At 36.8% G+C, this 27,822-nt stretch overlaps 2 protein-coding genes and 1 long non-coding RNA gene across 3 annotated transcripts; 1 reads left to right on the top strand and 2 right to left on the bottom strand.

The window, feature by feature from the left end:
- Positions 1 to 6,717: 6,717 nt before the first annotated feature.
- LOC142520894 (putative inactive receptor kinase At2g26730) lies at positions 6,718 to 9,632 on the bottom strand. The gene is made up of 2 exons (XM_075624054.1): positions 8,071 to 9,632; positions 6,718 to 7,796 (listed from the first exon to the last, which is right to left on the bottom strand). Exons 1-2 carry the CDS (start codon positions 9,359 to 9,361, stop codon positions 7,213 to 7,215), a joined length of 1,875 nt encoding a protein of 624 aa, XP_075480169.1. The 5' UTR covers positions 9,362 to 9,632; the 3' UTR covers positions 6,718 to 7,212.
- A 603-nt stretch (positions 9,633 to 10,235) lies between these two features.
- Positions 10,236 to 11,109, top strand: LOC142520018 (uncharacterized). The gene is made up of 3 exons (XR_012813873.1): positions 10,236 to 10,288; positions 10,364 to 10,425; positions 10,603 to 11,109. It is a non-coding gene; the product is annotated as an uncharacterized LOC142520018 (long non-coding RNA).
- Positions 11,110 to 13,622: 2,513 nt separating this feature from the next.
- LOC142520771 (protease Do-like 9) lies at positions 13,623 to 25,565 on the bottom strand. Its single transcript, XM_075623895.1, has 9 exons — positions 24,936 to 25,565; positions 18,317 to 18,516; positions 18,053 to 18,233; positions 16,751 to 16,942; positions 15,638 to 15,870; positions 14,532 to 14,633; positions 14,387 to 14,437; positions 14,176 to 14,280; positions 13,623 to 14,074 (listed from the first exon to the last, which is right to left on the bottom strand). The coding sequence occupies exons 1-9, from the start codon at positions 25,513 to 25,515 to the stop codon at positions 13,976 to 13,978; spliced, it is 1,743 nt and encodes a 580-aa protein (XP_075480010.1). The 5' UTR covers positions 25,516 to 25,565; the 3' UTR covers positions 13,623 to 13,975.
- Between the last annotated feature and the right edge of the window lie 2,257 nt (positions 25,566 to 27,822).

Genomic DNA, 27,822 nt, shown 5'->3' with positions numbered 1-27,822 from the left:
CATCAATAAAATTTTCAACTTGGATCTCATTTGTTCCACGTTTCGCACGTATTCCTTCCTAGTACGTACAAAAAGATAATGTGATCATAGTTCATTACTTACTTGGTCATAGAAGGGAATGAAGTGTGCTACATCTACATTCTACAGCCTTATTTATATCAGCATTCTCCAGTATGATAAATGGCGATTCGAGTCGAATCCATGGTCTAGGATTTCATAGTTCAAAATAAACGTTTTACGTTATGAAAAAAACCAATAACTTAATCACTGAATTATTCGGTTTGGTCATTGGAGGTAATTTTGTAATTGTTCATGAAAATATGTCTGAGTAAAAATTGCTCCTGATAGAAGAGTTAATAAACCTTCAGATTACCAAGGAGTCTTAGGCGGAGGGCATATTCTGCTGATGGAAGCCATCTAGGGGTTGCACAAGATTGTGATGGTCTCAAGCAAGACTAATGCCACAGCTCCTGCCATGGTTTGCGGTTGATTCTTGTGAAATTTTTCGGGATACCATTGTGCTTTGTTTGTTAATAATTGAGGTGATTTCTGATGCTTTTGAGAATCGATGGATAGTGTCGGGATTTCTGTTTAACATAAACTGTAAAAAGTTGTGTGTATCAGATATAAATGTTGTCACTGATGTTGTAACACCTAGTGACAACACGTAGTAAAATAATATATTACACAAATAAATAACTTAAACAAAAATAACTTAGAGATAATTGTGCACAAGTATCGATACCTCAGGACAAAATAATCATTACGAAAATAACTTGAGTTTACAAAAATCAACACTAGTGATTCTTTGAAAACTATCTTCCTTAAAACGTTAAGGAATCATATTGTATCATCAAACAATTAAAAAGTATTCAAGGAATGCAAACAATGTTTCGAAAACTGGAGCAACAAAAACACGATATTCAATCAACATTTTCACAAGTCTTATCTTCAAATGTCTCCAACAATCACGGCAACACGTGGTAGCAGCATTGAAGATCTTCAAACGGTGATGCTTTCAGACTTAATCATTCTCTGTGATAATATTTCTCGTCGTCCAAAGTCTTCTTCAGCCACTTCGTTCTCTTATTTATATATACTTCTTTTCTTCTAGAGTTATCCCAAAAAGGAATCATACAAAATATGAAAAACAAGTGTTTTATTAGAAATAAATTCTTTTAAACAATAATATCATTATCATGAGAATCTTAGCATAATTATCTAAGATCTAGAAAGTCAAAACCCTTAATTAATTATTTCACGCAATCTTATTAATAAAGAAAAAATATTTTAAGAAATAAATTATATCTTGAAAACCAAGAATTATTTTTCTTTTCAGATGGATCGTCGTATCTGTTGCTCCGTATTTTTTGTTTGATCTATACTATGAGACGAAGTTTATAAATGTTGGTATAAGCAAAAGTTGGGGTTGTTTCTTTGCATGACTACGAAATTTTAGTTTCAGGTAAAGAAAAGGATATTGTTGAAATAAAACCACTCAGGTAGGTAATTAGGAATCATGTTACTGGTTTTGTAAGTGTTTTCACAGGAAATTACACCCCATATTCGTTGAAAGATAAGCAGCAACAAATTATGAAATATAAGTGGAGAGAATATAATTTATTTGGGATAATACAATTGTTGGATATGTTTTGCCTTTTATTGGCATACAATGAGAAGCCACTTAGCTTAATTTTCTCAAAAGATTCCTAACAAACTAAGAAATAATGAAACACTAACAATTAGCTACAGACTTTGACCCACTAACATTTGACCTGGTAATAACTAAACTAATTATCATTTATTCTAATAATTGAAGAATTAAATAAATGAATTTATTTAACAACCGATAAGAGCTGATGTTGTATTTTAACACACTCCCTCAACATCAGCTTTATTTCTTTCTTTCATTCCAAGCCGCTGGCGAAACTTTTCAAACTTATTTCCACTTAAGCCTCTGGTAAACAAATCTGCAACTTGATTTTCTGTGTTGATATGGCTCAAAACAATTTCCTCTTGCAGAACCTTTTCTCTGATAAAATGATAATGCACCTCCACATGCTTAGTTCTTGCATGAAAGATTGGATTTTCCGCCAAACGTATTGCCGACTGATTGTCACAATATAGCGGGATTGCATAATATGTTGGTTGATGTAGATTCTTCAATAATTGCAGTAACCAAGAGCTCTCTTGAGCTGCCATAGCTGCGGCTCGATACTCTGCTTCTGTTGTTGATAAAGATACAGTGTGTTGCTTTTCGCTACACCAGGAAATTGGTCCTTTTCCAAGCATAAAAACATATCCTGTAGTTGAACGTCGAGTGTCATGGTCACCGCCATAGTCGGCATCATAGTAACCAACTAATTTGCAACTTTCATCTTTCTTGTACAGTACACCATAGCCAAGTGTATTCTTCACATATCTCAAAATTTGCCAAATTGCATCCAAGTGAGGCTTCTTTGGAATTTGCATGTATCGGCTCATTACTCCAACTGCATAAGAAATATCAGGTCTGGTTATAGTTAAATAAATCAAACTACCCACCAATTTTCTATACATCGTTGCATCTTCCAAATCTCTCCCTTCATGAGCACATATTTTGGTATTTGGCTCCATCGAAGACGAAATTGATTTGCACTCGAGCATCCCAAATTTCTTCAACAAGTCTCTTGAATATTTTTGTTGACAAAGAAATATTCTCTCTTTAGTATGATCAATTTCTAGACCAAGGAAGTTTTTGAGCTGTCCAATTTCTTTTATTTGAAAACGAACAGATAAATTCTTCTTTGTTTGAATAATTTCGTCTTCCCAATTTCCTGTTATGATTAAATCACCCACATATACTAGCACAATAGCTATCTGCCTTCCATCATATTTGACAAACAAACTGGAATCTGTAGATGTCATTGAATAACCATTATGAATAAGAAATTCTCCAATCTTACCGTACCAAGCCCTCGGTGCTTGTTTTAACCCGTAAAGTGTTGAAAAATTACCCCGAAGCGATGCTGACCCATATGATAATAGTACCCAAAAATGCGGAATAAAATAACCAACAAGAACACAAAGATTTACGTGGTTCACCCAATATAGGCTACGTCCACGGAGCACTGCAACTTTTATAACTGGAAAAAATATTACAACAAGTGTATACACCAATACACTCAATATTTCTCACTCCCAAACCCCGAGTATACCGAGAAAATAATTTCTCTAACTTACACAAGAGAATTCCCGCACTCAAGAAAAAATACACTCTTTTTCTATGCACTCTCTTTTTATCAAAGCTGAAAAGCTTTTGATTTTGGGATACTAAAAGCAAACAAGGAAGACTCAATTTATAACAGAATTCCTAAGCCAAAAATGAAAGAAATCTGATGTGGGATTCCAATTTCTGAATATTTAATTCAGCGTGGGCCCCACCTCATTAAAAACTCACATAACAATTCTCCCACTTGAAGACTTGATTTCAATCATGTCTTCACACCATCATTGCAGCAGCTCATATATCTCCATTTATATTTGCAGTCCGACTGAAGTTGAACACAACTTCAGGTTTTCAATGGTTACTGTCTTTGTGAGCATATCGGCTGGGTTCTTACTTCCAGGAATCTTCTCCAGCATCAAGATTCCATCTTCCAACACTGATATGATGAAATGGTACCTAACCTGTATATGCTTTGTCATAGCATGATAAACAGGATTTTTTGCTAAATGAATAGCACTCTGACTGTCACAGTGTAACGTGCTATCTTCAAGCTTCTGACCCAATTCTTCCAGAAAGGATCTCAACCATATCATCTCCTTGCTAGCTTCTGTAACTGCTACATACTCAGCCTCAGTAGTCGAAAGCGCAACAATCTTTTGCAGCTTAGACACCCAACTTACAACTGTACCACCTAAACTGTTTGGCGACATTTCTTGCAGTTCTCATTGTTCTGTCCAAAAACTGTTTGGCGACATTTCTTGCATGAAGCATACTTCGACATATTTCAGCTAGATGTCTATTCTTCCTCTCTGCTACTCTATTTTGCTGTGGAGTGTTTGGACATGTGAATTGATGATATATTCGAAATTCTCGAAGGAAATTGCAGAACTCGTTTGAGGTATATTCACCTCCATTGTCAGTGCGAAGACAATGAATTCTTTTACCAATTTTTGCTTCTGCATCATTTTTGAACTCTTTAAACTTTGAAAAAGTTTCGGACTTTTCTTTCATGAAATACACCCACAAGTACCTGGAGAAATCATCAATAAAATTTACCATGAATTTCATCCCACCAATAGAGGCTTGCTTGATAGGTCCAAACACATCCGAGTGGATTAATTGATTAATTCCAATGGCTCCTTTGCTTTAAATTTGGATTCTTCATATGGCAATTGATGTGATTTTCCATATTGACATCCAGCACATATTGTATCTGTTTGTACTTCAAGTTTGGGCAGCCCCTTCACCAACGATTTTTTCATCATCTCATTTAGCTTGGAGTAACTAACATGACTTAACCGCATATGCCATAAATCTGCTGTCTTGTTTTTTCTAGTTTTGTCAACATATGCAGTTTCTGCAGACTTCACATAAACTGAATCCAATCGTCTTCCCTTCATCACTGGCTCTTCAATAATCTCAAGATCACGATAAACCTTTACATCTTTTGGACCAAACAACACACAGTGTCCTGAAGATGTTAATTGTGATACTGAAATGAGATTCTTTTTCATCCCTGGAACGTGATAAACATTTTGAAGTGACACTTCACTTGCATTATTTTGAGGAGCGACTATCGTATTACCGATATGGGCTATCGGTAATTTTGAATTGTTTGCTATCACCACCACTCGGCTTCCCTTATATTCTGACAAGTCTTACGGCTTTTCTTTATCACCGGTCATTTGATTTTAACATCCCGAGTCAACAATCCAAGCATTGTCATAATCAATTTGTTCCGAGGTTGTTGCTGTGAGAGCTAGCTCATCTTCTTCTACAGCATATAATGCCTCATCATCCCATTCATCTTCACTTTTGGAAGCAGCAACGTTACTCTCCACCAATTTTTTCTTTGAAGGACAAGCTTTCGCCATATGACCTTTCCCACCGCAATTGTAACACTTCCCTTCAAACTTCTTGCCATAACCGTGATTTTTTGAAGCTCCCCGTGAACATGTACTTCCCTTGTCTTGATGATCTTTTATTTATCATCATTCTTTTTAGACCACCCAGCTATGTGTTGCTTGGAGTTCCTTTTGTTTTTACCGGCGTAGAGTGCTTCCTCCTCACCCTTAAACGAAACTCCTCCTCCCATTTGCTTAGCTAATGCTTCTTGTCCAGCAAGCAAATTTTCGAACTCAACTAACGATGGCTGATTTTTCCATTCTTGTACAGCAGCAACAAAGCCCCTATATTCAGGTGTCAAACCATGGATAATTATTCTCTTCATCCTGGTTTCTCCAATTGAATCACTTGGATCCAACTCGGTAATTTCATGGCATAGAGTTTTCACCTTGTGGAAGTACTGAGAGATCTTCATGCCGCGTTGAGCTATCGACAAAAGTTCATTCTCCAGAAGTTGAAGCCTTATGTCATTTTTCTTTGAGAACAGGGTGGCAAATGTATCCCAAGCTTCTTTGGGAGTTTTGGCATCCTTTATATGCTCTAGCACATCTTCTTCGACTGTAGTCTTTAAAACAAACATTGCTTTGCCTGCTTTTATCTTCCACTTTCTCAATGTACCATGTACATCTTCTGCCTCCGGTTGAGTAACTTCACTTCCATTGACAACCTCCCACAAGTCCTGGCCTTGCATATAAGACAACATACATGTGGACCAAGTATTGTAATTTTGATTGTTAAGCTTCTTGATTCCACCAACAACTTGAAGATCGCTCATTTTTTGATTGTTAAGCTTCTTGATTCCACCAACAACTTGAAGATCGCTCATTTTTTGATTGTTAAGCTTCTTGATTCCACCAACAACTGTTGTTTGTGATATTCAAATTTGAGAGGAGAAGCAAGAAGAAAACAAAATTAATGGTTTGTAGAGGCAAGTGTTGAACATTTTCTCCTTAAGAAAAATTTGCCCCTCACAATATGCTAGAGGTTGTGGCAATCTTCTCCCAAGATACAACTACAATTCTTGAATAATGAGCACTCAAATATTCAAGTTTTATAACAAAGAAATGAAGAAACTCTCTCTTATTGAAGAAGGAAGAAGAACAATAGCTTATGATATGTTATGTGTAATGTCTTTTTTAATTTTCAAAAATCAATCATTTAATGTTTTTCATGTAAAAGACATTATCTTTCATTCATAGGGGGTGTTCCTTTGGCCATTGTAACTGATCACAATCATCAAACAATGCCAAAGAAATGAAAAAATGTCAGAAAAAGTCAGAAAAATCCGAAGGGACGCGTCTGTACGCGCGCCTGCTCGCGCGCTGCCGAGAGCTCTCGGCAGGCGCGCGCACCTGCGCGCAGATCCGCGCGCTGGTGCGCAGCTGCTACTGTTCACGAACAATTTTTTTTTCCGTTTTCGTCCCTTACATGTTCCGACTACTCGTTTTAAGTTCTTTCAACATTTGATGAACTCGTTTCGAGTTTAATTCAGAACCACCGAACTTAATATTAGTTCATTAAGCTTCGTTCTTCGTTTCGAATTTTCCCAATCAAACACATTGATTTATTTGCTTAATTTTCATTCATTAAGCATCAAAATTCCAACAACAACTTGAAGATCGCTCATCTTGTCAATAGGAAGAGAAGAAGAAATATATTTTGTTGTTAGCAACCACCGGGCTCTGATACCAATTTGTTGAAAGATAAGCAACAGCAAATTATGCAATATAAGTGGAGAGAATATAATTTATTTGGGATGATACAATTGTTGGATATGTTTTGCCTTTTATAGGCATACAATGAGAAGCCACTTAGCTTAATTTTCTCAACAGATTCCCAACAAACTAAGAAATAATCAAACACTAACAATTAGCTACAGATTTTGACCCACTAACATTTGACTTGGAAATAACTAAACTAATTACCATTTATTCTAATAACTGAAAAATTAAATAAATTAATTTATTTAACAACCGATAAGAGCTGATGTTGTATTTTTACAATATTCACTTTATCATGGGCTCAAGAAAGATTTGTCTAGTGAATGAATGAACAGTTGTCTTCCTGTTAATCTTTGATCAGTGCCTCATCAAGATTCTTCAAGGATCAGAATAAATAGATTTCTCTTCATATTCATGCACAGAATTTATCATCTCGGCAATTTCCCTCATGTTTGGCCTCGCTTCAGTTAAAGAATTGATGCACTTCAGAGCGACCTGCAGCAAATTCAGCATTTTTTCCACACTTGCACCTTCTGAAACTAGTGCTTTATCGAAAACTTCAACCGTCCATTCTTCTCTTATGGCAGAATTAACCCACCTGGCTAGATCAAATCCATTGTTTTGGACTAGTTTTCCCGTTAGGAGCTCAAGAAGGATTAAGCCGAAACTGTAAATATCTGCCTTGAAGGCATTTTTTCGGGTAGTTCCTCTGTTAGAATTGTTTTCTTGAAAACTTTCGATTTCATCAAGAACCAAATGGTCTTGATTTTCAACTTCTCTCAGACCATATTCACTTATAAAGGGTTCCATTTTGTCACTGAGTAAAATGTTGGAGGATTTCAGGTTTCCATGAGCTATTCCACAAGCTTGGAGCATTCCATGCATAAAAGCCAATGCCTCGGATATTTTGGCAGCTATGCTCATTCTGCTTCCCCAGTCAAATGATTGGCCATTTTGGGATCCTGAAATTGGCAGTAAAGTAAGTAAATTTTTTTAAAAAATTTACCTTTACTTTGATCTATTATGATATCACCCCTAACAACATCAATCTTGGGTTTGTTTTCGTTAATCAAGATTTGTGTCCACCTTCAAAGAAATATGCCAAGTTTCAAAGACTCCTTTTGATAGCGGGTGATTTTAGGATTTTTTAACTCTGACGAGGAAATTCTGTTTTTTGGATGCAATTTACGAGTTCTTTAACTACATTGACAGAAGGGATAAAGAGAAAAAACTTACCATGAAGAAGGTTGAAGAGACTTCCATTCTGTTGAAATTCATAAACCAAGAGTTTTTCTTGTCTAGAGCAATAAAAGGCGACCAGAGGCATCACGTTTGGATGCTTCACGTCATCTATCCGCTGCATCCTCTTCTTGAAATCAGCCTTTGAAATATCCCAATCCCTGATTCTCTTCACGGCTAGAGTCGAGCCATCCTCTAGTATCACCTTATAGAGGGTTCCACGCCTGCCTCTCCCTATCAACTCAGCTGGAGATCGCAGCAAGTCCTCGAATTTGAGCCCATTTGCTATTGGATTTGAGAGAATTACAAGTGATGATGAGACCTTTCCAGTTTCATGTGATGTTACAGAAAATTCAGAGGTTTTTCCACCAGTAGCCTTTGACTCACTGGATGTGCTGCTTACCTTCTCATGTGTATAGCCTTCTTGAAAGCCCTTGTTAGCGGTTCTTTTCTTCTCTTTATATCTTCTACTCTTGATCAGTTTGAAAGCAATCAGGCTCACAATAACGAGTCCAATTGCGGCGCATGCAGCGTAAAGAAAATGATCTTTCTTAGAGGAGCCTGTCTTTTTAGCTGGAGGCAGGAGAGGGCAAGCATTAGACAACGGCATTCCACACAATCCAGGATTGCCTAAAAAGCTGCTTTCATTGAATTTCCCTCCAACATTAGGAATTGAGCCATTGAGATTGTTGTTAGAGACGTTAAACTCTTGGAGATTTAAGAAATCAAACTCTGGTACACCGCCACTGAGCTTATTGTTTTCTGCAAGAAAAGATAGCAAACCGGAGATTCTTGACACATTCGGGATTTCACCAGAAAACATATTATCTGATACATCAATCCTCTTTAGATTGCTTAAATTCGAGAGAGATGCAGGAAAATTTCCTGAAAACTTATTTCCATGTAGATACACATGTGTCAGCCTGTTGCATCTTGATATCTCCTCTGGGAATTCTCCAACAATACTGTTAGAGCTGAGACTCAAAACTGTGAGAGATTTTGTAACACAAAGAGAGGAAGCATCAAGTATCCCTGTGAGGTTGAGTTCTTCAAGAACTATTTTCTTTATGGTTTGCGAATTAGCGTAACAAGTCACCCCTTTCCAACTTCCATTGCAGGGATCTGAACTAGTATTCCAACCCCAGTTTTCTCTTCCATAAGCGTCTTGGGGGTTAATTTTTTCCAAGAACATGACCAATGCATCCCTCACTTCTGCCGTTTCCGAGTTTGTCATGCACAACAGAAGAAACAATGCCTGGAAAACTAACCATACACGCACTCGATTCATCGTGCTTCTTAGCTGATTATTGCAAGAAATGTAGTCATAAAATGATAAGCATTTGTGCAACGGTTAGAATGAAATACCATTGGAGATGTAACTGTGTATTGCCAAATGGCTAAATTTATAAGACATCTTGTTCTTTTATGGAAATGGTAAAGGGGTTGTGCACACTAAAAAATGGTGGAGGATTGGTTGAAAAATACTCAATTTATTGGTAATAAATATGTATTTGCCGGCAGGGGGCGGTGAGGTACATATGTTAGTTGGATTCTGTTCAATCCCAGTTTTGCGGATGTGGAAATAATTGTTCTATTATAATCCTTGAATTGAGGAATTGGTCAAGTAGTTGAATTTTCTTTACATGCACTCCATATGGTTCGTAGAGTTATGTCGCTTATTAGAACCTTTTGAACGGAAGCAGTAGGCTGATCCAGACAAGGTATCCAAGAAAGGAAACAGAAACAAAAACGATCGAAGATCTGTAATCTATCTGATACCAAGAACTCTATTCTAAGACGAACTCTTTAGTTCGACTCTCGGTTGTAACAATCTATATCTATATAAATATACAGATTGAATTGTGATTTTACTATATTATCCTTATTAATTATACTCTATTATCTTCATTAATTAATTGTCCTCATTCTATTGACCAATTAAATTTTGCACCCTCTGTAATCAGTTAATCCATTTCTAATTAATCTGTTGACCAATTAAATTTTGCCTCCATTTCTGTTGACCAATTAAATTTTGCGTCCTGTAATCAGTTAATCCATTTCACTCACTTTCATACATCTTTGGGTACTGACTCTTTCATGCATACATACATATTTGGCCATCACCTCATTTTCCCCACTCTTTGGTATTCTATCTTTCTATAATTTTGATGGCTCGTGGAAGGAGATCGAGTGTTCTCTCCGGTTTTGTGACGAGGTAATTTCCTTATGTGTCTATTTTTGTCTCCACGGTTTTTCTGCTGTTTGCAACACTTTTTTCCCCTGCTCCTAGGAATACCCACGATCATGGGCCTTCTCACGCTCCACACCTTGGTTACGGTTGTCTGCCCCAATGTTAGTTCACTGTCATCCTTCATCTATATATATATCTTAGTTTTTTTACTTAGTTTACTGTCATTCTTCATCTATTTATATATCTTTGTTTTTTGACAAATCTTAGTTTTTTACAAATTACAATACAGAAAAGTTTATATTTTTCGACTCTTGATTAAATTATCTTCTTCTCGACAGTCAATGAGGTGGACTTGGACTACTTACATGTGCTTCCCCCCATGTCATGTTGTATTTTTTGTGGTGCTCAGAGGTTTTCTTACGAACCTCCATCGTTCTGTTGTGCTTCTGGCAAGATTAGACTGGCTTTACCGGTTGCTCCGACAATTCTTACCAACTTGTTTAAAGACGTGTCGTCTCCTTCTGCTCTTTTGTTCCGTCGAAAAATCCGGCTTTACAACAGTTTATTTGCGTTCACTTCTTTCGGCGCTCGACTTGATAAGAATCTTGCTTCGTCGAATCATGGCGTGTATACATTTCGTGTATCGGGCCAAGTGTTTCATTCATTGCCTCCTCTTGTCCCCTCAAAGGACGGACCCAGATATTTCCAACTCTATTTCTGGGATAGCGATAATGAGTTGCATAACAGAATGTCTATATTTGATGATTCAGATGTCGATGAGGGCATCATGTTGTTGTTAATGGATTTATTAAAGGTTAACCCGTATGCTCAGCTTCTAAAAAGGATAAATCAATATCCCTTATCACAAATAAATACTATTTCAGTTAAAAATAGATGTCATATTTATCTGCATAACAACAATGAAATGTGTATAGATGTGATCGGTATACTAAATAAAGTCATGTCATTAAGCAATTTCACCAGATCAGATAAAACAGAAGGTCAAAGGAGACAAGTTATGCTTCTCAACATGAGGTAAATTTAAATAAAAAAATGCCAAATATAAACTTGCATATCTTCAAATTTGTTAACATATTGATATTTTGTTTAGAATGGAAATTATTTCTGTCACTATGTGAGACGACTTGGCAATACACGAAGGGCAATTGATGAAGTGCATTGAGTCTGAACATCCTATTGTTGCATTTTCCAATCTGACCATGCAAATCTTTCTCAGTATGTTATGAAACAAAGATTCTTTCTTCTTTCCCTAAATGTTTTTATAGCAAATATGCCTAATGTGTGGTGTAAATCGAAACAATGAAACAGATGCACAACAGTTACAAACTACAGCGACAACTGCAATGATTCTTAACCCCCTATGTGACACTGCCAGAGCGATACAAACATGGTACATATTTATGAATTTCTAACTCTTCGTATTTGTGAGTTATATATTTCATTGCATAAAACTGTATGAACTTACTAATTTGTTCACAAAAATTATTCTAGCATGACAACTTTCTTTTTCAATATATAAAATCATGTTAGAAACTAGATAAAGACAGTGGACATTTTGTTTATTATAATATATGAATGTTTAACGACTATTATTTATAATAAATTTGTAGGTTGGATGCAGATCAAAAACAAGATAATTTAACTGAACTTTGGGTTACGAAGGAACTCGCAGACGCCAAACAAGTGACATTAGATGATGTAACAAAAAAAAGAGCTACGTTGACGGAGGTACTGCACTTACTATTTATAAATCTTAATGGTTTTAATTACTAAAATGATACAAAACAAAAAAAAATATTGTCCATGCTAAATATTAAAAATTTTAACAACTAACATTCACAATAAACTTAGATTCGAAATGCTTCTTATTTTTACATAGAACAACTATTATTTCATACGGAGCAAGATAAAGGAAATCGAAAACAAAGCTACTCCATGGTATGAAGCATGTGATCATTGTTTCCAAGCTGCTACAAAAACAAACAACAAAGCAAGTTGTGCAAATTGCATCAACTATCCAATTACGATCATTCCAAGGTAAAAAAAATTTATCAATACCCAACCATTGTTTTAGATCACACTAAAAAAAAGAGATGATCACTACTTTACTTCTTTATGTTACAGGTATAGAATAACAATCGTAATTGAAGATGAGAATGAGACGGCAAGAATAACATTATTTGGAAAAGTTGCGGAATCTTTTGTTGGATGTTCTATTGAAGATTTCATTCTAATTCATGACCAGGTATACGTTAAAACAAAAAAATGATTTTGTATATACATACATAGAATATTTCGATTTTCCATCTGACAATAAAAATTTGCAATGCAGAATTTACCAAATAACCCATATAAAGATTTGCTAAATCAACCAAGCTCCAAGCTCCAAGCTCCACACATTCTTGTTCAAGTTGGATAATTCAGTGGAAAAACGTGATGGAGTGTTAAAGATTGTGGCAGAAGCTATTGAGATACATGACAATTATCCAACAACAAATGCCAATATCAAGAAACGTAGATCTCGGAAGATTATCAAGCCAATTAAACAAAGCAATGTACCACCAAAGGAAGAAAAATCAAATGAAATAAACATCAACAGAAACATGAAGATGCATGAAGACGAAAATGAAATAGAGATTCGAGATGACGAACCAATTGCCGAGTACCAAAAAAAGAGCTAAGAAGATAAAAATCAATGGGAACAAAAAGATATCAGGAGGTCTTCGCATCAAAGACAAGAAAATTTGATGATTTCATTTGTAACCGTATAATTAATTATTTATCTATTAACCGTTATTCTTATTTCAAAAAGAATTTAAACATAGTTAAATAAGGTTATCATCGTGTACAAATTGTCTCTATTTCTCTACGTGCAACGCACGTGCAATTATCTAGTCTCAGAAAAAAACAAAAACAAACTTGTAATAACAAAGCCTGATTCTTCCCTCCTCTCATTACCCAAATCCCAATAAAAAAATCATTTGAATCTCATTTAGTGGCTGCATTCATTATAATTTTGTAAGGAATTCATTTGAAATTTAAGGAAATTTTCACGGATAGAGAATGATTATGCTATTTATTCTATGAAATCTAGGATTTCTTCAATGCTAGAACGGGGATATTACTCCAATTGTTAATCCAAAGGTCCATGTGGAGCCAGATGGGTCGACGAGTAAATTCAACTGTAAAAGCTGGATTGATTCCTATGAGCCATTGCATTAACAGTTGAGGTAATACCCAATGTTGCATCGAGATAACTGAAATTCAGCCACGGTGAACAGGATATACCATAAAATTACTAGTTTAAGTGACAACAAAAACAAACAGTTATACCGGCTTGAAGTTGGAACTTTTGCATTGCATTTACGATGAATCAAGAAACACAAACACTGTCATCAAAACAAAGGTACACCTGACTTTAAATCTGCAGTTATTTTTAAGAGGGGTTTGAAATAGCAAAAAAAATCACCCCTTCGCCTCGCCTATAATGGCTGTATAACCAGCAGATACAAACAACTCAAAGAACCTACTTTGTGTCAGTCTACTTCACTCGCCCGAAAGACGCTAGATCACTGGTAGAGTACTTGAAAAAGTGGCCTCCAACACCAAGAAAAGTAGAGATAGTGATATAAGAATGAAATTTCAACAATCCAATGGACAAGTAGGTATAGATCCCAAGATGGTGTGCAATCAATTCTTTAGATCATCTGACGTCGCTGATGGTATACAATGTGTGGCAAGTATGTCCAAAGTCGCTGCTTTCGCGGTCTTTGTTTGGAGAACTACAATCTGCTCAGAATACAATAAATATAATTGAGTTAAAATATACTACAACGGGATATCTAAATTGACATAGTACACCAACACTACAAAAGAACATAGAGAACCACCTGCTGGTATTCTAAATCAAATTTCAAGAATTCATCATTGCAGCTTTCTACCATTCTGGCTAAGCTTTTCAGATTCTTCACAGGTTGACCATTAAAAGCAAGAACCTAACAGAGATGAAACATATTGAATAATAAGCAAGGAATAGGCTAGAAGACAATGATTTGCAGCGATTAACTCCTAGCATGAGTTAAATGTCATCAAACCACAAACCTGAGTATTGACGATATCTTCATATCCAATATTGATGTCAGCAACAAGCACCTTAAACAATTTTGCAAAAACACAGAAGCAAGGGTGAGAAACACTCTTCTTTGATAAAATACAAATGGTTTCTGTATATAGTGATGTGACGCACCTGTGAAATCACAACAATTTGTTCATCTGGAGATTGAGGCATCTCATGTAAGAGTTTGTCCAGTAACTTGACTGGAGCTTCATACTCATAATCCTTTCCATACTGGAGATTACCAAGAAAGACATGAGAACTTATCTAAATGACTGACTATATTTATTTGCTTTCATAATTTAAATCATCAGTATAAAATTGTAATCAGCATAAATGAAAATAAAGAAAAGTATAGACATTGGACATCTTGAATATCATGGGGATATGCAAACTCCACATCCAAAGAGAGAAATAAATAAAGTTGTAACATTTAGCAAGTAGACAAGATCTTTTTGGGCATAGAACACAAGATTTCCAAATTTAGGAGTCAATAAAAATGGATCTCAAGATAAACATGGAAGATGTCAAACACCATGATGAAAATCAACAAGAATATCTCTTCAAAACTAAAGAGGGGCATATTTAAGCATTAGTATAGAACACAGCTGAAGATAAATAAATCAAAGGAGAGGAAGGTGGTGAACGGAAAGAATATCGTCATTTGATGGCTAGAACCTCGACAAACAATGCAAAGTCAGACAAGTTCCAGAGCCGAAAAAGCCATGCCAGTTACGAACTATTTCGCTGTTTGAGTGATCATTAGCTGCTAGACAAAAAGCCTGCCACCAACACAGCTAAGACGGGCTGGCAAGCAAAATATGTATCACTACAATGCATCATTGCCCTTGCTTCCGAAGGACATGCTCGTTATCAGAAGAAATCAACAAAATCAACCAAAAGGGAAAAGAAACGCATACCTTACTTTAATAAGATCAGTTTTGAAAGACATCAAATAAAAAAGTAGAAGGATCACAGTTCGTGACTAAGATCTGGTACAGATGCTATCCCACTGATGCTCAAATTTACATACAGCTCAAATATGATGTTCCCCATTTTTGAGTAAATTAAAAGTATAGGAAACGACAAACTTTTATTGGTGTACAGCACAATCCTTATTGCACTAAAAAACACTTCTGGTTGCAGTGAACTTGAGATGTAAGAAGCTCAAAACGGCATTTACATTGCATATATAGAATCGGGAAAACCAGAAGGCTGTAACAAACATGAATACTCACCTCGGAACGAAAATACGGAACAGAAACAGTGGTAAAAACAAATCCAGCGATGATATAATAAGAGGGAGGTCTTCCCTTGTTGTGAGCTGGAATCAACCTTCTATGAGTACCAAGCTTAACATCGAACTTAAGAATTTCAGAATTACGAAGAACTTTAATCACGGCACTATCTTCGGTGTATTTCTGGGAAACAAGATAGCTAAAACCCATACGCTCTCCGTGCCTAAATGGAACTGCAAGAGACCAAAAGAACCATAATGAGCATCCTCAATTGAAGAAATGTCACAACAATCACGACGACGACAAGACAAGCCTGGGGTTTTTGTAAACCAAGGACAGAATAAAGTACCAAATACAGCACATATATGGGACAAGGAGATATAAGTAATAGTTTAACTAATCTCCATCGGCATACTGCTTCTACTACTCCCCTACATAGATGCCACAGGGTGGGGTAAGAGAGGACGGTTTGGACAAATTGCATGTTTGCCCAAGCACGTCCAAGTAGTTTAGTCAGAGGGACACAAAAATCACAATAACAGAAAGCATCCAGTGCATGTGAAATTTTACATAATACTTGAGAAAGCAAGAATAGCATAACAGGAGTCGTATTTCGACAGATGCAGATATGCACAAAGTCACATTCAAGAACCACCACAAGACACTAATTACTAATGGGACATTGTAGCCATGAAATCTATTGGCAACTATTTGCATTAATCATTAATTTGCAAAAACGGTTAACCATGTTGTCATCGAAGCTCATCAAACAAACTCATAGACCAGCCACTTCTCTCTCAGCTGACAATGATTTTGGGAAATGCAACATATTTATACTACACGACTCACGAGAAATGCACATAGCAGAGGTCTAGTTACTGTTAATTATTCACAATGACATAAAATTGAATTTTATGAACTTTCCTCCTTGATGAAGCACAATTCTCCATTCGAAGTCAAGCATGAAAACTTCAACATTAAATTACGTGAGATAAAATTAGTCACTGAAGATAACATCATAAAAGCAGCACATGATTAAGCATAAAGAGCAAATGGTAGCATTTTTACACGTCATTATCTAAGGGCCACTAGAAACTTCTCTCTGGATCTTACCAGTTCCATCATTCGCAATATCAACTCCATCAAAGCTGAGAATGATATCTGAAGGCTTCAAAAACTTGAATTCTGGAGCAGTGGGGTCAATTCTTCTTATACGAACACCCTTCTGATCAGATTTCATCCCCATGGACAACCGCAAGTCCGGATTTTCCATCTTTTGCCACTCAACCCCAAGAATGGGGAAACCTAACACACAGCACTCAAATAATTCAGGTAACACATTCTCAAGAAAAATTCAAGCACGAGATATATCTGCTAATCATTTCACATGGACATCATCTATACATGTGAGGTGATGAACCCAAAGCCTAAGTCCGTGATAACCACTAGAACTTATTCAAACATCTAATTAAATAATTACCATAATATCAATGCTAGTTGTTGTGAGACTGAGGGAACACTGAAAAGTGAGTTGTGAGTACTGTTCTAAATGGGGGTCGAAATGGCCGCCCACCGCCCTCGACCGCCCCGCCTTTATCTAAGGTGGTCTCTATAGGCGGGCTGAAGCTATCCGGTGGGGGAGACAGGCCAGCTGGCGGCGGAAACGGACCATAATTTTAAAATACTAGTCAACTGTCAAAGTCAAATAATTTTAAAAACCAGTCAAAACCAATCAATGTAAAAACCATAGATATAATAAAAACACATCACACTCTCTTTTATATTTACTTTTGGTTTCAAGTGTTCTCCACCATCAGCCACCATCTGCCTCGTCTCCAACCGCCTCCGCCATTAGTCACCGCCTTAATTATTTTTGTTTATTTGCATTTATAAGTTTATTTACACTTTATCTAGATTGTATTATATTTCATGAAGATTTTTTATGCATAAACATTATTTAATTACATATATTACATAAAAATTATGATTATTTGTAATTACATTGCATTATTACATATAAAAAAATTGCTAAAAAAATTCAACCGCCTAGACGGTAGCGGTGCTTAGGCGGCCGAGGCGGTAAGCGGTCACTGACCACCCCACCACCGCTCCCGCTATTTGCAACATTTGTGAGAGAGAACGTTATTTTAGATATGTAGGAATCAGAATCTTGGAATGCATGTTCAATATGTCAGTTTGTCTTCTTGGATCTCACAAAAGCACCTTGGCATTCTACAATTTTCCCTCTAACGTGAACCATTTTTTCTAGGTATACAATATAATTCCCATACATATTATCATACAATATAAATCACCTTGTTCACTTAACCACAATTGAAAACCTGCGAGTCAAATGCAAAAATAGGAGAGAGAGAAATAAAAAATGAGTGAGGTAATCTATCTTGATGAACTTACCAGTATATGATCCATTCTTAGCATAATCTTGTATGAAGTGCATGATGACTGGTGTCGGTATCACATAACCAATATTCTCCACGTCTTCATGCTTGAGTGATTGAAATGCAATACCAACACAATTTCCCTTGTCATTAAAAGCAGGTCCACCGGAATTCCCAGAGTTAATAGCAGCATCAATCTGCAAAAAAAAAAATTGAAATGCATTGGTGTAATTCATTCTGACAGCTATTAATAGTTGTGAGTGAAACACGAATGATCTACCTGTAACCCCAGGAGTTCAGTGGATCCATGAACATAAGAAAGGATCTCTATCCGTGACACAACTCCACTTGTTACGGAGATAGTGTCACCTCCAATTGGATAGCCTACAACTGTCACAGCATCTTGTAGTGCAGGCAAATCCCCAAATTGTACAGGTGAAACCCCTTCCCAGAATTCATCATCTTCCACCATAAGCATGGCTGCATCTCGCATGTAAAAATAACTTCATAATCTAATCCGATATATTACGTATTTATATACATGTATTTTATCCAATTCCCTTTTTTTTGGTCATTTAACTGTAAAGTATTAGCTGCAAGTAAATGAAGCATATTCACAGGGAAAACAGTTATTTGCACAAATTCAATTTTGCAAATTAACAGTTGCAAGTTATCGACTTTTCCCTCTCGAGACCCTTTTGTAAACCAGTCACCTATACATCAACAGGAATACATATATATTTAGACGCTTCTTTTCCAATTTAAACACCTTTTCTACCAGAACTTTCTTTCTTTCATGTTTCTGGGAACAATGATGATGTGTCTATCCAGGTTTTCTCATTCCAGGTGCCTTTAAGGCCCCTAATGTAACTATCAGGTACTCAACAGTGTCCATTATCACCATGTATCAGGAAATACTGACAGCCGAACAATATCTTATAACAGAAAAGGCCAACTGTTGAGATTGTTCATAGACTCGAAAGGAGTCATGAATGTTATAATCCACCCCCCAAGCATGCTTCGTAATTCCTATTATGATTTACTTGGACAATAGCAAATACAAATTTCTCCAAATTATTAGATTGTAATCTTCAAAATTGAGGAGAAATCCCATCCAGTAGATTGACATGAGTTCAGTAGCATCAACTTCTCTCAAACTGTCACACATAAATTTTGCACTCAATTACAAAGAAATTATACAGTGACGAGAACACCAAAACTCAAGACATATTTACCTTGGATTTACACATAAAGTCAGAATAAATAATTATTTTTTTGGCACAACTTCTCCATAAACTATATGACTACACGCACAACAGGCTTGTTTTCACTTTCAATTAGCCAAAGGTAATTGAGACAACAGAGGGAAGTAAACTCAAAATGGCTCCAGCTGGCATTTTTTTCACAAGGTCACAGGTAATTCCCACCATCGACAAGTTCAATCACAATAAAATTGTTGGTCCTTTTACATGTCGTACCTCCTGTATGGTGCGAATGATGTCATCAAACATTTTTATTTTGATAGTACCGACCTCAGTGATTTCCACGGCATGATCATTTCTTAGAAATACAGATCCTCCTGAGACTGATTCATATTGATCAAACCATTCTCTCCGAGACGTCATGTGCCACGTCGCCCCTGAATCCATAATCAATTTGTCACAAAATTTGTGTCTGTCTTCTGCAATTGTTGTCGTTTCGCTGAATAATATTTCACCACTGCCTGAAGTACTGGCCACATTTCCTTGTAAATTTTTTCGATACTCGTACACTCTTTCTTGAAGTGTCCTTTACCGCCACATTTAAAGCGGTAAATATTTTTCTTCTTACTTCTTGACTTTGATCTACCCCGTCTTTGGCTCCCACTGGAGTCACGGTCCATAAATCTTCCTCTTATCATCGGCAAAGCCTCTGTCTGCTTCGAGGTTACCAACCTATCTTCCTTATTCTTGCGCCGGCTTTCTTCTCCGAGAACCGCAGTTAAAACATCGTCGAATTTTAGAAAGCCCATAAGAATATTGTTGGTAATGTTGATTATAAGTTGATCATATGAATCTGGTAGACTTTGAAGTAGAAGCTCTGCACGTTCATTTTCCGCTATTTTATGTCCCATGGAAGTGAGTTGGGCAAATAGAGTATTTAGAGTGTTGATATGGTCGGTCATCGACGAGGATTCCGCCATCCGAAGAGTATAAAGTCATCTCTTTAGGAAAATCATGTTGTGTAAAGACTTGACCTCGTACATATTTATCAGAGTATCCCAGAAAACTTTTGTTGTTTTTATTTCAGAGATACTTGACGATACTTCGTCTACTATAGCCAAGTGTAAATTGGCAACAGCATTGTCATTCATCTTATTTCACTTTCCATCATCCGTAATTTCCACCGGTCTATCTCCAATAGCCGCCAATCAATTCTCCTTTCTTAAAACTGCTTGTATCTTTATTTTCCACAGCATAAAATTGCTTCCGTTGAACTTTGTTATCTCGTATCTTCCCGCCATTGTATCTACAACAATTTAGTAGACTGAACAAAATAATATCGCCTTAATAAAAAAATCTTTTCTGATGTGGAAGATCAATATAGGCTGCAACCATAGAGCATACTCAGAATTTTAAGAAATTTTAAAACAAGGCTCTGATACCACTTGTTGGTCCCACTTGCGGTTATTTGAAATAATAAAACCCGAAAATAAAGAATAAACTGGACACCGAGATTTACGTGAAAAACCCCTAAAAATTATTAGGGTAAAAATCACGGGCAAGATGAAAAGATTTTCACTATAATATTTTATCGGTGTACAACTCACTCACTGTGTTTCCAAAGAGAACACACTCTCTTAATACAAGAGAACAAAACACCTCACAAATATTATAGAACTAAGCATTCAAATGCTTATAAGACGAGAGAAAACTCGAAGAATGGATGATTTCATAATGAAGAGGAGGGAGCTCTCTGTCAGTGTGAAAACGCGTTTCATATTAAATGAAACACGTCCCCAACCAATTCTCCTCAACCGCTACGAATTATTTTGTAACCGACATGCAATAAATGTGGCCGACATTTTGGATGAAATCGGGTGCAAAACACGTATCGAGAACGGGATCATGAAAATTGTGAAGGGTGCGCTTGTGGTTATGAAGACGGAAAAAGTTGCTGCAAATCTGTATGTACTTTTGGGAGAAACACACAAAGAGGCGGAACTAGCTGTTGCATCAATTGGTTCAGGAGAAAAATTAACAGTGTTATGGTATAGAAAGTTCGGGCATATGTCAGAACGAAGGTTAAAAATTCTCCTCGGAACGGAAGCTGCTGCCGGGGTTTACAAAAGTGTCATTACCTTTTTGTGAGCATTGTGTTACCAGTAAACAACACAGATTAAAGTTTGGCACTTTTACTGCCAGAAGAAAAGGTATATTGGAGCTGATTCATTCGGATGTTTGACAAGCACCAGTTGTATCCCTATGAGAAGTTTGATACTTTGTCTCGTTTATTGATGATTTCTCTAGGAGATGTTGGGTGTATCCGATCAAGAAGAAATCAGATGTTTTCCAGATCTTCAAAGAATTCAAAGCGCGGGTTGAATTTGATTCTGAAAAGAAAATCAAATGTCTGAGGACTGACAATGGAGGAGAATATACCAGTGACGAATTTGATGCATATTGTCAACATGAAGGCATCAAAAGACAATTCACGACGGCTTAAACACCTCAACAGAATGGAGTGGCAGAGCGGATGAACAGAACCTTGTTGGACAGAACAAGAGCTATGTTGAGGATTGCGGGTCTAGACAAGTCATTTTGGGCAGAAGCAGTCAAAACAGCTTGTTATATTATCAATTGTTCTCCTTCAGTAGCGATTGATCTGAAGACTCCGATGGAGATGTGGACCAGGAAGCCAACAGATTATTCTCATTTGCATACATTTGGAAGTCATGTGTACGTTTTGTACAATGAGCAAGAAAGATCAAAGTTGGATTCAAAATCCGGAAAATGTATCTTATTGGGTTATGCTGATGGAGTAAAGGGGTTTTGCTTGTGGGATACTGTTTACAAGCTTGTCATCAGCAGAGATGTTATCTTCGAGGAAGATAAAGTAAAGGGAGACAAAAGCACATTGAATTCAGAAACTACTATATTTCAGGTGGAAAATAAGACAGATGAAAATCAAATCTCTTGTGAAGCAGTACCAGAGAACGAAGAACAAGAACATGTTGAGTCTGAGGTTTCCAATGTGAGGCAGTCAACTCGAGACAGAAGACCACCAGGTTGGCTTTCAGATTATGCCACTGAAAGCAATATTGCATATTATCTATTATCAGAGGATGGTGAGCCATCGAGTTTCCATGAGGCTACTTAAAGCTCGGATGTATCATTGTAGATGATAGCAATGCATGAAAAGTTGGAGGCATTAGACATGAATAAAACTTGGGATCTTGTTACACTACCACGAAGGAGGAAAGCAACTGGAAACAGATGGGTCTATAAGATCAAGCGTGATGGCAATAACCAAGTGGAGCGGTATCGTGCTAGATTGATGGTAAAAGGATATGCTCAGAAAGAAAGCATTGATTTCAATAAAATATTTTCTCATGTGGTTCGGCTTACAACAGTCAGAGTAGTGTTGACATTATGTACGGTGTTTGACCTACATCTAGAACAGCTAGATGTGAAAACGGCATTTTTTCATGGAGATCTTGAAGAAAAAATCTATATGCTCCAGCCAGAAGGTTTTGCGGAAAAAAGCAAAGAGAATTTAGTTTGCAGGTTGAACAAATCTACGTACGGTCTCAAACAGGCGCCGAGGTGTTGGTACAAGAGATTTGATTTCTATATCATGAGTCTTGAATACAATAGACTGTGTGCAGACCCTTGTACATATTTCAAGAGGTCTGATGATGATTATATCATTTTGCTTATGTATGTAGATGACATGTTGGTGGCAGGCCCCAACAAAGATCAGGTCCAAGGATTGAAGGCACACTTGGCTAGCGAATTTTATATGAAGGACTTGGGACCAGCAAACAAGATTCTAGGGATGCAAGTTCATCGAGACAGAAGTAAAACAGAAAGATTTGGCTTTCCCAAAAAAATTATTTGAAGAAAGTCTTGCAACGCTTCAACATGCAAGATAGTAAACCAATATCGACCTCTCTTCCTGTTAACTTCAAGTTATCCTCCGAGATGTGTCCTAGCAGTGAAGCAGAGAGGATGGAGATGTCTTGAGTACCATATGCATCAGCAGTGGTAAGTTTGATGTTCGTCATGATCTGTACAAGACCGGACATTACTCAAGCAGTGAGAGCAGTTAGTCGGTATATGGCGAATCCTGGACGAGAGCGTTGGAGCACTGTTAAGAGGATCCTTAGATACAGTAAGGGTACCTCAAATGCTGCGTTATGTTATGGAGGATCATATTTTACACTCAGGGCTATATCGATTCAGATTATGCAAGTGATCCTGAAATCTACTACTGGTTATGTGTTTATGCTTGCAGGGGGAGCAGTAAGCTTGGTTTCAAAATTGTAAACAGTTGTGGCGTTATCTACAACGGGGGCAGAATATATGGCAGATACTCAAGCTTGCAAGGAGACAATATGGATTAAAAGGTTATTGGAGGAGATCGGGCACAAATAAGAGAAGGTTTCTTTGTTTTGTGACAGTCAGATTGTCTTGCACATCGCAAGGAATCCAGCCTTTCATTCCAGGACGAAACATATTGGAGTACAATTTCACTTTGTGCGAGAAGTAGTAGAGGAAAGAAGCGTGAATATGCAAAAGATTCATACAAAAGATAACATAGCTGATTTTTGACCAAGGCAGTGAACACTAATAAGTTTGAGTGGTGTAAATCCTCAAGTGGCCTAGCGGAAACGTAAGCAGCAGGGAATGGCAAGATTGAAAGGATGTGTGCAGATGTGTTTGATTCTCAATCAAATATCCTAGTGGGAGAAATGTCAGTCACATTTATTGCATGTCGGTTATAAAATAATTCGTAGCGGTTGGGGAGAATTGGTTGAGTACGCGTTTCATTTAATATGAAACGCGTTTTCACACTAACATGAAGCTCTATAAATAGAGTTTCTTCCCTTTCATTTTAAAATCATCTCTTTTTCGAGTTTTCTCTCATCTTATAAGCATTTGAATGCTTAGTTCTAAAATATTTGTGAGGTGTTTTATTCTCTTGTATTAAGAGAGTGTTCTCTTTTGAAACACAGTGAGTGAGTTGTACAACATAAAATATTATGGTGAAAATCTTTTCATCTTGCCCGTGGTTTTTACTCTAATAATTTTTAGGGTTTTTCCACGTAAATCTCGTTGTCCAGTTTATTCTTTATTTTTAGGTTTTATTATCTCAAATTACCGCAAGGGGGACCAACAAAAATCAGGGTGAAACCAGATAGGTTGAGGAAGCAATCATATTGATACTAACTCAAAACACAATTATAAAAGCAAATGTAATTTAATCAACTAAACTAGAAAGATCACATAAAAATAATGACCAATCCTCACAAAGAGTATGGCCCCATAGAGCAGAAAATATTTCTCACAGAATAATCTTCCCTCTCCCTAGCAATTGCCAGCAACGTAACGTTATTTCCAAACAAAACTACCACCCTTCAAAATAACTAATCCCCCTCTTTTTTATATGCTACTTCTATAACTACACTATTTGAACCCAGCCCACTAGCCCCTTAGCCCAAACCCGTAACACAAATCATAATCAGAAAAATGAGAAATAAAATCTAAACATCAAATTTTATGCGTAATTGTCAGCTTAAAGTACATTAATCAACTTACAATTATCTCTCCCCTAGAATCTAAGAAATGATAATATTGCTCCGGAAACCCAAATTAAAAGAAGATACATCAATCCCCAGAACAAATAGCAAGTCTCACCAATGTCACATTCCGTCCCTATGGCAAGCACGGTAGCCACATACTTGGTATCTGAGCCTCTCTTCTTCAACTTAACCTGTGTATAATGCTCCACGGAATGGGCATTGGTTAAAACTCTCCGCCCTTTTATAACAAACCCACTACTACTCGAGCTGTACTGCCTTTTCCTCTGCCATGGCAAAGAGAAATTTGGTTCCGTATGAACACAAAATACCTTAACCACGGAGTCCATGGCGGGAACAACCCTAGCCACCGCATTATCCTCGTTAATCAGCACAGCTGACAACGATCCATTAGGGATAGATGGAGCGGGTATTGACAGGGTTTTCGAAGTTGCAGGAGGATCGGGAATCGGGCTTTTTCTGGGGCGGCCCCGGCGTCGGAGGTGGTGGTGGGAGGCTTTGGGAGAACTAGGGTCGATGAGCTCCACGTTGCTGACTGAAAATACAACGTCATTGTCAGAGGAGACAGCGGCGACGGAGGGAGATGAATCATTTCCGTGGTCGAGTGCGGCGGCGACAGGCGGCCGGGATTCGGCGCCGCGGCCGCGCTTCCTCTTTAATCTGGTTTCCTTGCACATGATAATATTGTATGCTCAGACGAGAAAATCTGATTAAAAGAAATGGAAAAATTCATTTTGAGCTTTATGTGAAACCCATTTCTAAATTATTTAATGATATATGTGTCAATTTTTTATTGCATTATTTCATTTTTTAAATTTTTTTAGCTTAAAAAACAAGAATATTGCATTCACATTTTGCTTTGGTTTTTGGCTAAGAATAGAAAAAAATTAGATAAATGGTATCATTAATTAATTAAATAAATATACATATATTATTGATTGATATTTTCAAGTTTAAAATAAATAATGAATTTGAAGTTCAAATTGCTGAAATAATTCAAAAGTTTGAAGTCAACTTCTCTAAAACTACGTTTATTTAGAAGATAAAATTAAAAAATGATTAATAGAAAAATGATAAAAAAAATTATTGAAATAGAAATATAATATATAATGATAAAATAATATTATGTTTGATATGATTATTAAGAATGAGATAATTAATAATCTTTTGATTAATTGACAAAATTGTCCTTACACTTTTGCGGCGGTGGGTGGTGGTCGGCTGGCGGTGTGATTGCCGACAGCGGCGGCTTTCGGCCGGCTGGAAGCGACGGCGGCCGGCGGGAGGAGGGCGTGGTCGGCAGCGGAGGCGGCGATGGTCGGCGGCAGTGGTCTATCAAGGGTCGGTCGGTCGGTGGTCGGCGGTGGGCGGCGATGGTCGGCGACGGTGGTGAAGGAAGTGGTGGTGAGTTTGGATTTAGGAGAATTGTAAAATTGGAAAAATATGATGGATTAAGAGTATGATAAATAATCCTAACCGGTGAGAAATGATTATTTTATCACAGTTAATATAACTTAATCATTAATAAGAAGGCCGGTTAAATAAAAATCCTACCAAATATGGGATTAAGTGGGTTAAAAAATCATAAACCCACCTTATCCCTCCAACAAAACATTATCTTACTAAATTATAGCAAGGACAATATATCCGGCTAATTAATGTCTCTTTATTCTTCAAAGTCTTTAATGCTCTAATTTTTTTTTAATAAAACATGGAATTAATATTAAGCAATATCCAAAAGAATTGTAGGAGGGTGGTGGTCATTTCTATAAGATCAGGCAAGGAACAGTCGGACTTGTTAGAGCTTGGACAGTTTGGGTTTACTGACCTACGCACAAAAACAAAAGTACAAGATGTTATATCTTTGTACGAGGATAGTCAATCTTCGACAAACTAACTTAAGTTGGAGTGGTTTAGTTTTGGATTATTTTAAGTATCAGTCGCCAACGAAACATCAAATTCGATTATAACATTTGAGATATGCAAATTCTTTAGCCAAGTAAGAGCTTCTCCGATACCCATCGCTTCAGCTACGGTTGATTATTACTCCCATGTAGTCTGCAAAACTGCATCAATCGCTTGGCCTTGTGAATTCCTCAACATGCATACATAGCCAATATGTGAGCTATTTGCAAATAGAGTAAGTCTCTTGTGAGACGGTCTCACGAATCTTTATCTGTGAGACGGATCAACCTTATTAATATTCCCAATAAAAAAAACAAAACTCTTAGCATAAAAATAATATTTTTCATGTATGACCCAAATAAGAAATCTGTCTTACAAAATACGACATGTGAAACCATCTCACACAAATTTTTGTGTTGCAAATATGGTTGCATCAAGATTGCATTTGAGATAGTTTATTAGTGGGTTTTTCCATGTATTATTATCATGTGGGCTTGTACCGATTTGGCTTTGAAAAGTAAATTATTACGAAAAACAATCATTTTCTATGACAATCCAAAACTAAAAACACACTATGTTTGCAGAATATTTTCCAGACCCAACTCCAAAAACATACTTTACTTGCAAAGCTCATCATCGTGTTCTAGATTTTAGTTATATTGTCAGCCAATGTGTAAAGAAAACAAAATGTACAACTTGGCATTCATCGAACCAGCATGAACCAAGCAATGCCAACGGCAAATCCCACCTCAAAACCGCGTCGTCGTTGCCATTTTTATGTCTCTGTCCATCTCATAAAAACCGAAAATATATACATTATAAGATCCTCGAAGTGAAATTTCAAATAACACGTACAGTATATGACATGTTATGCAGTAAGTGCTGGGGCAAGATTAATAACCGTGCTGTTATACCACTACAAAATAAGGTTAAAACCTACTCATAAATACGTATTGAGAAAGATGCAGATGTGAGAGGTTAGAAGCACGAGCTCGATCGTTGAAGGTTTTCCCCTTGGTGCCAATTTTTAAGAACTAGTTGCCTCAGATTCACTAGTCCGAAAGGACAAGCTCGTCGAC

This window comes from Primulina tabacum, chromosome 12 (genome assembly GCF_025594145.1).
Source record: "Primulina tabacum isolate GXHZ01 chromosome 12, ASM2559414v2, whole genome shotgun sequence".
Lineage (NCBI taxonomy): Eukaryota > Viridiplantae > Streptophyta > Magnoliopsida > Lamiales > Gesneriaceae > Primulina > Primulina tabacum.
The sequence above is the reverse complement of the archived record's forward strand: the minus strand, read 5'-3'. Positions and strand labels throughout refer to the sequence as shown.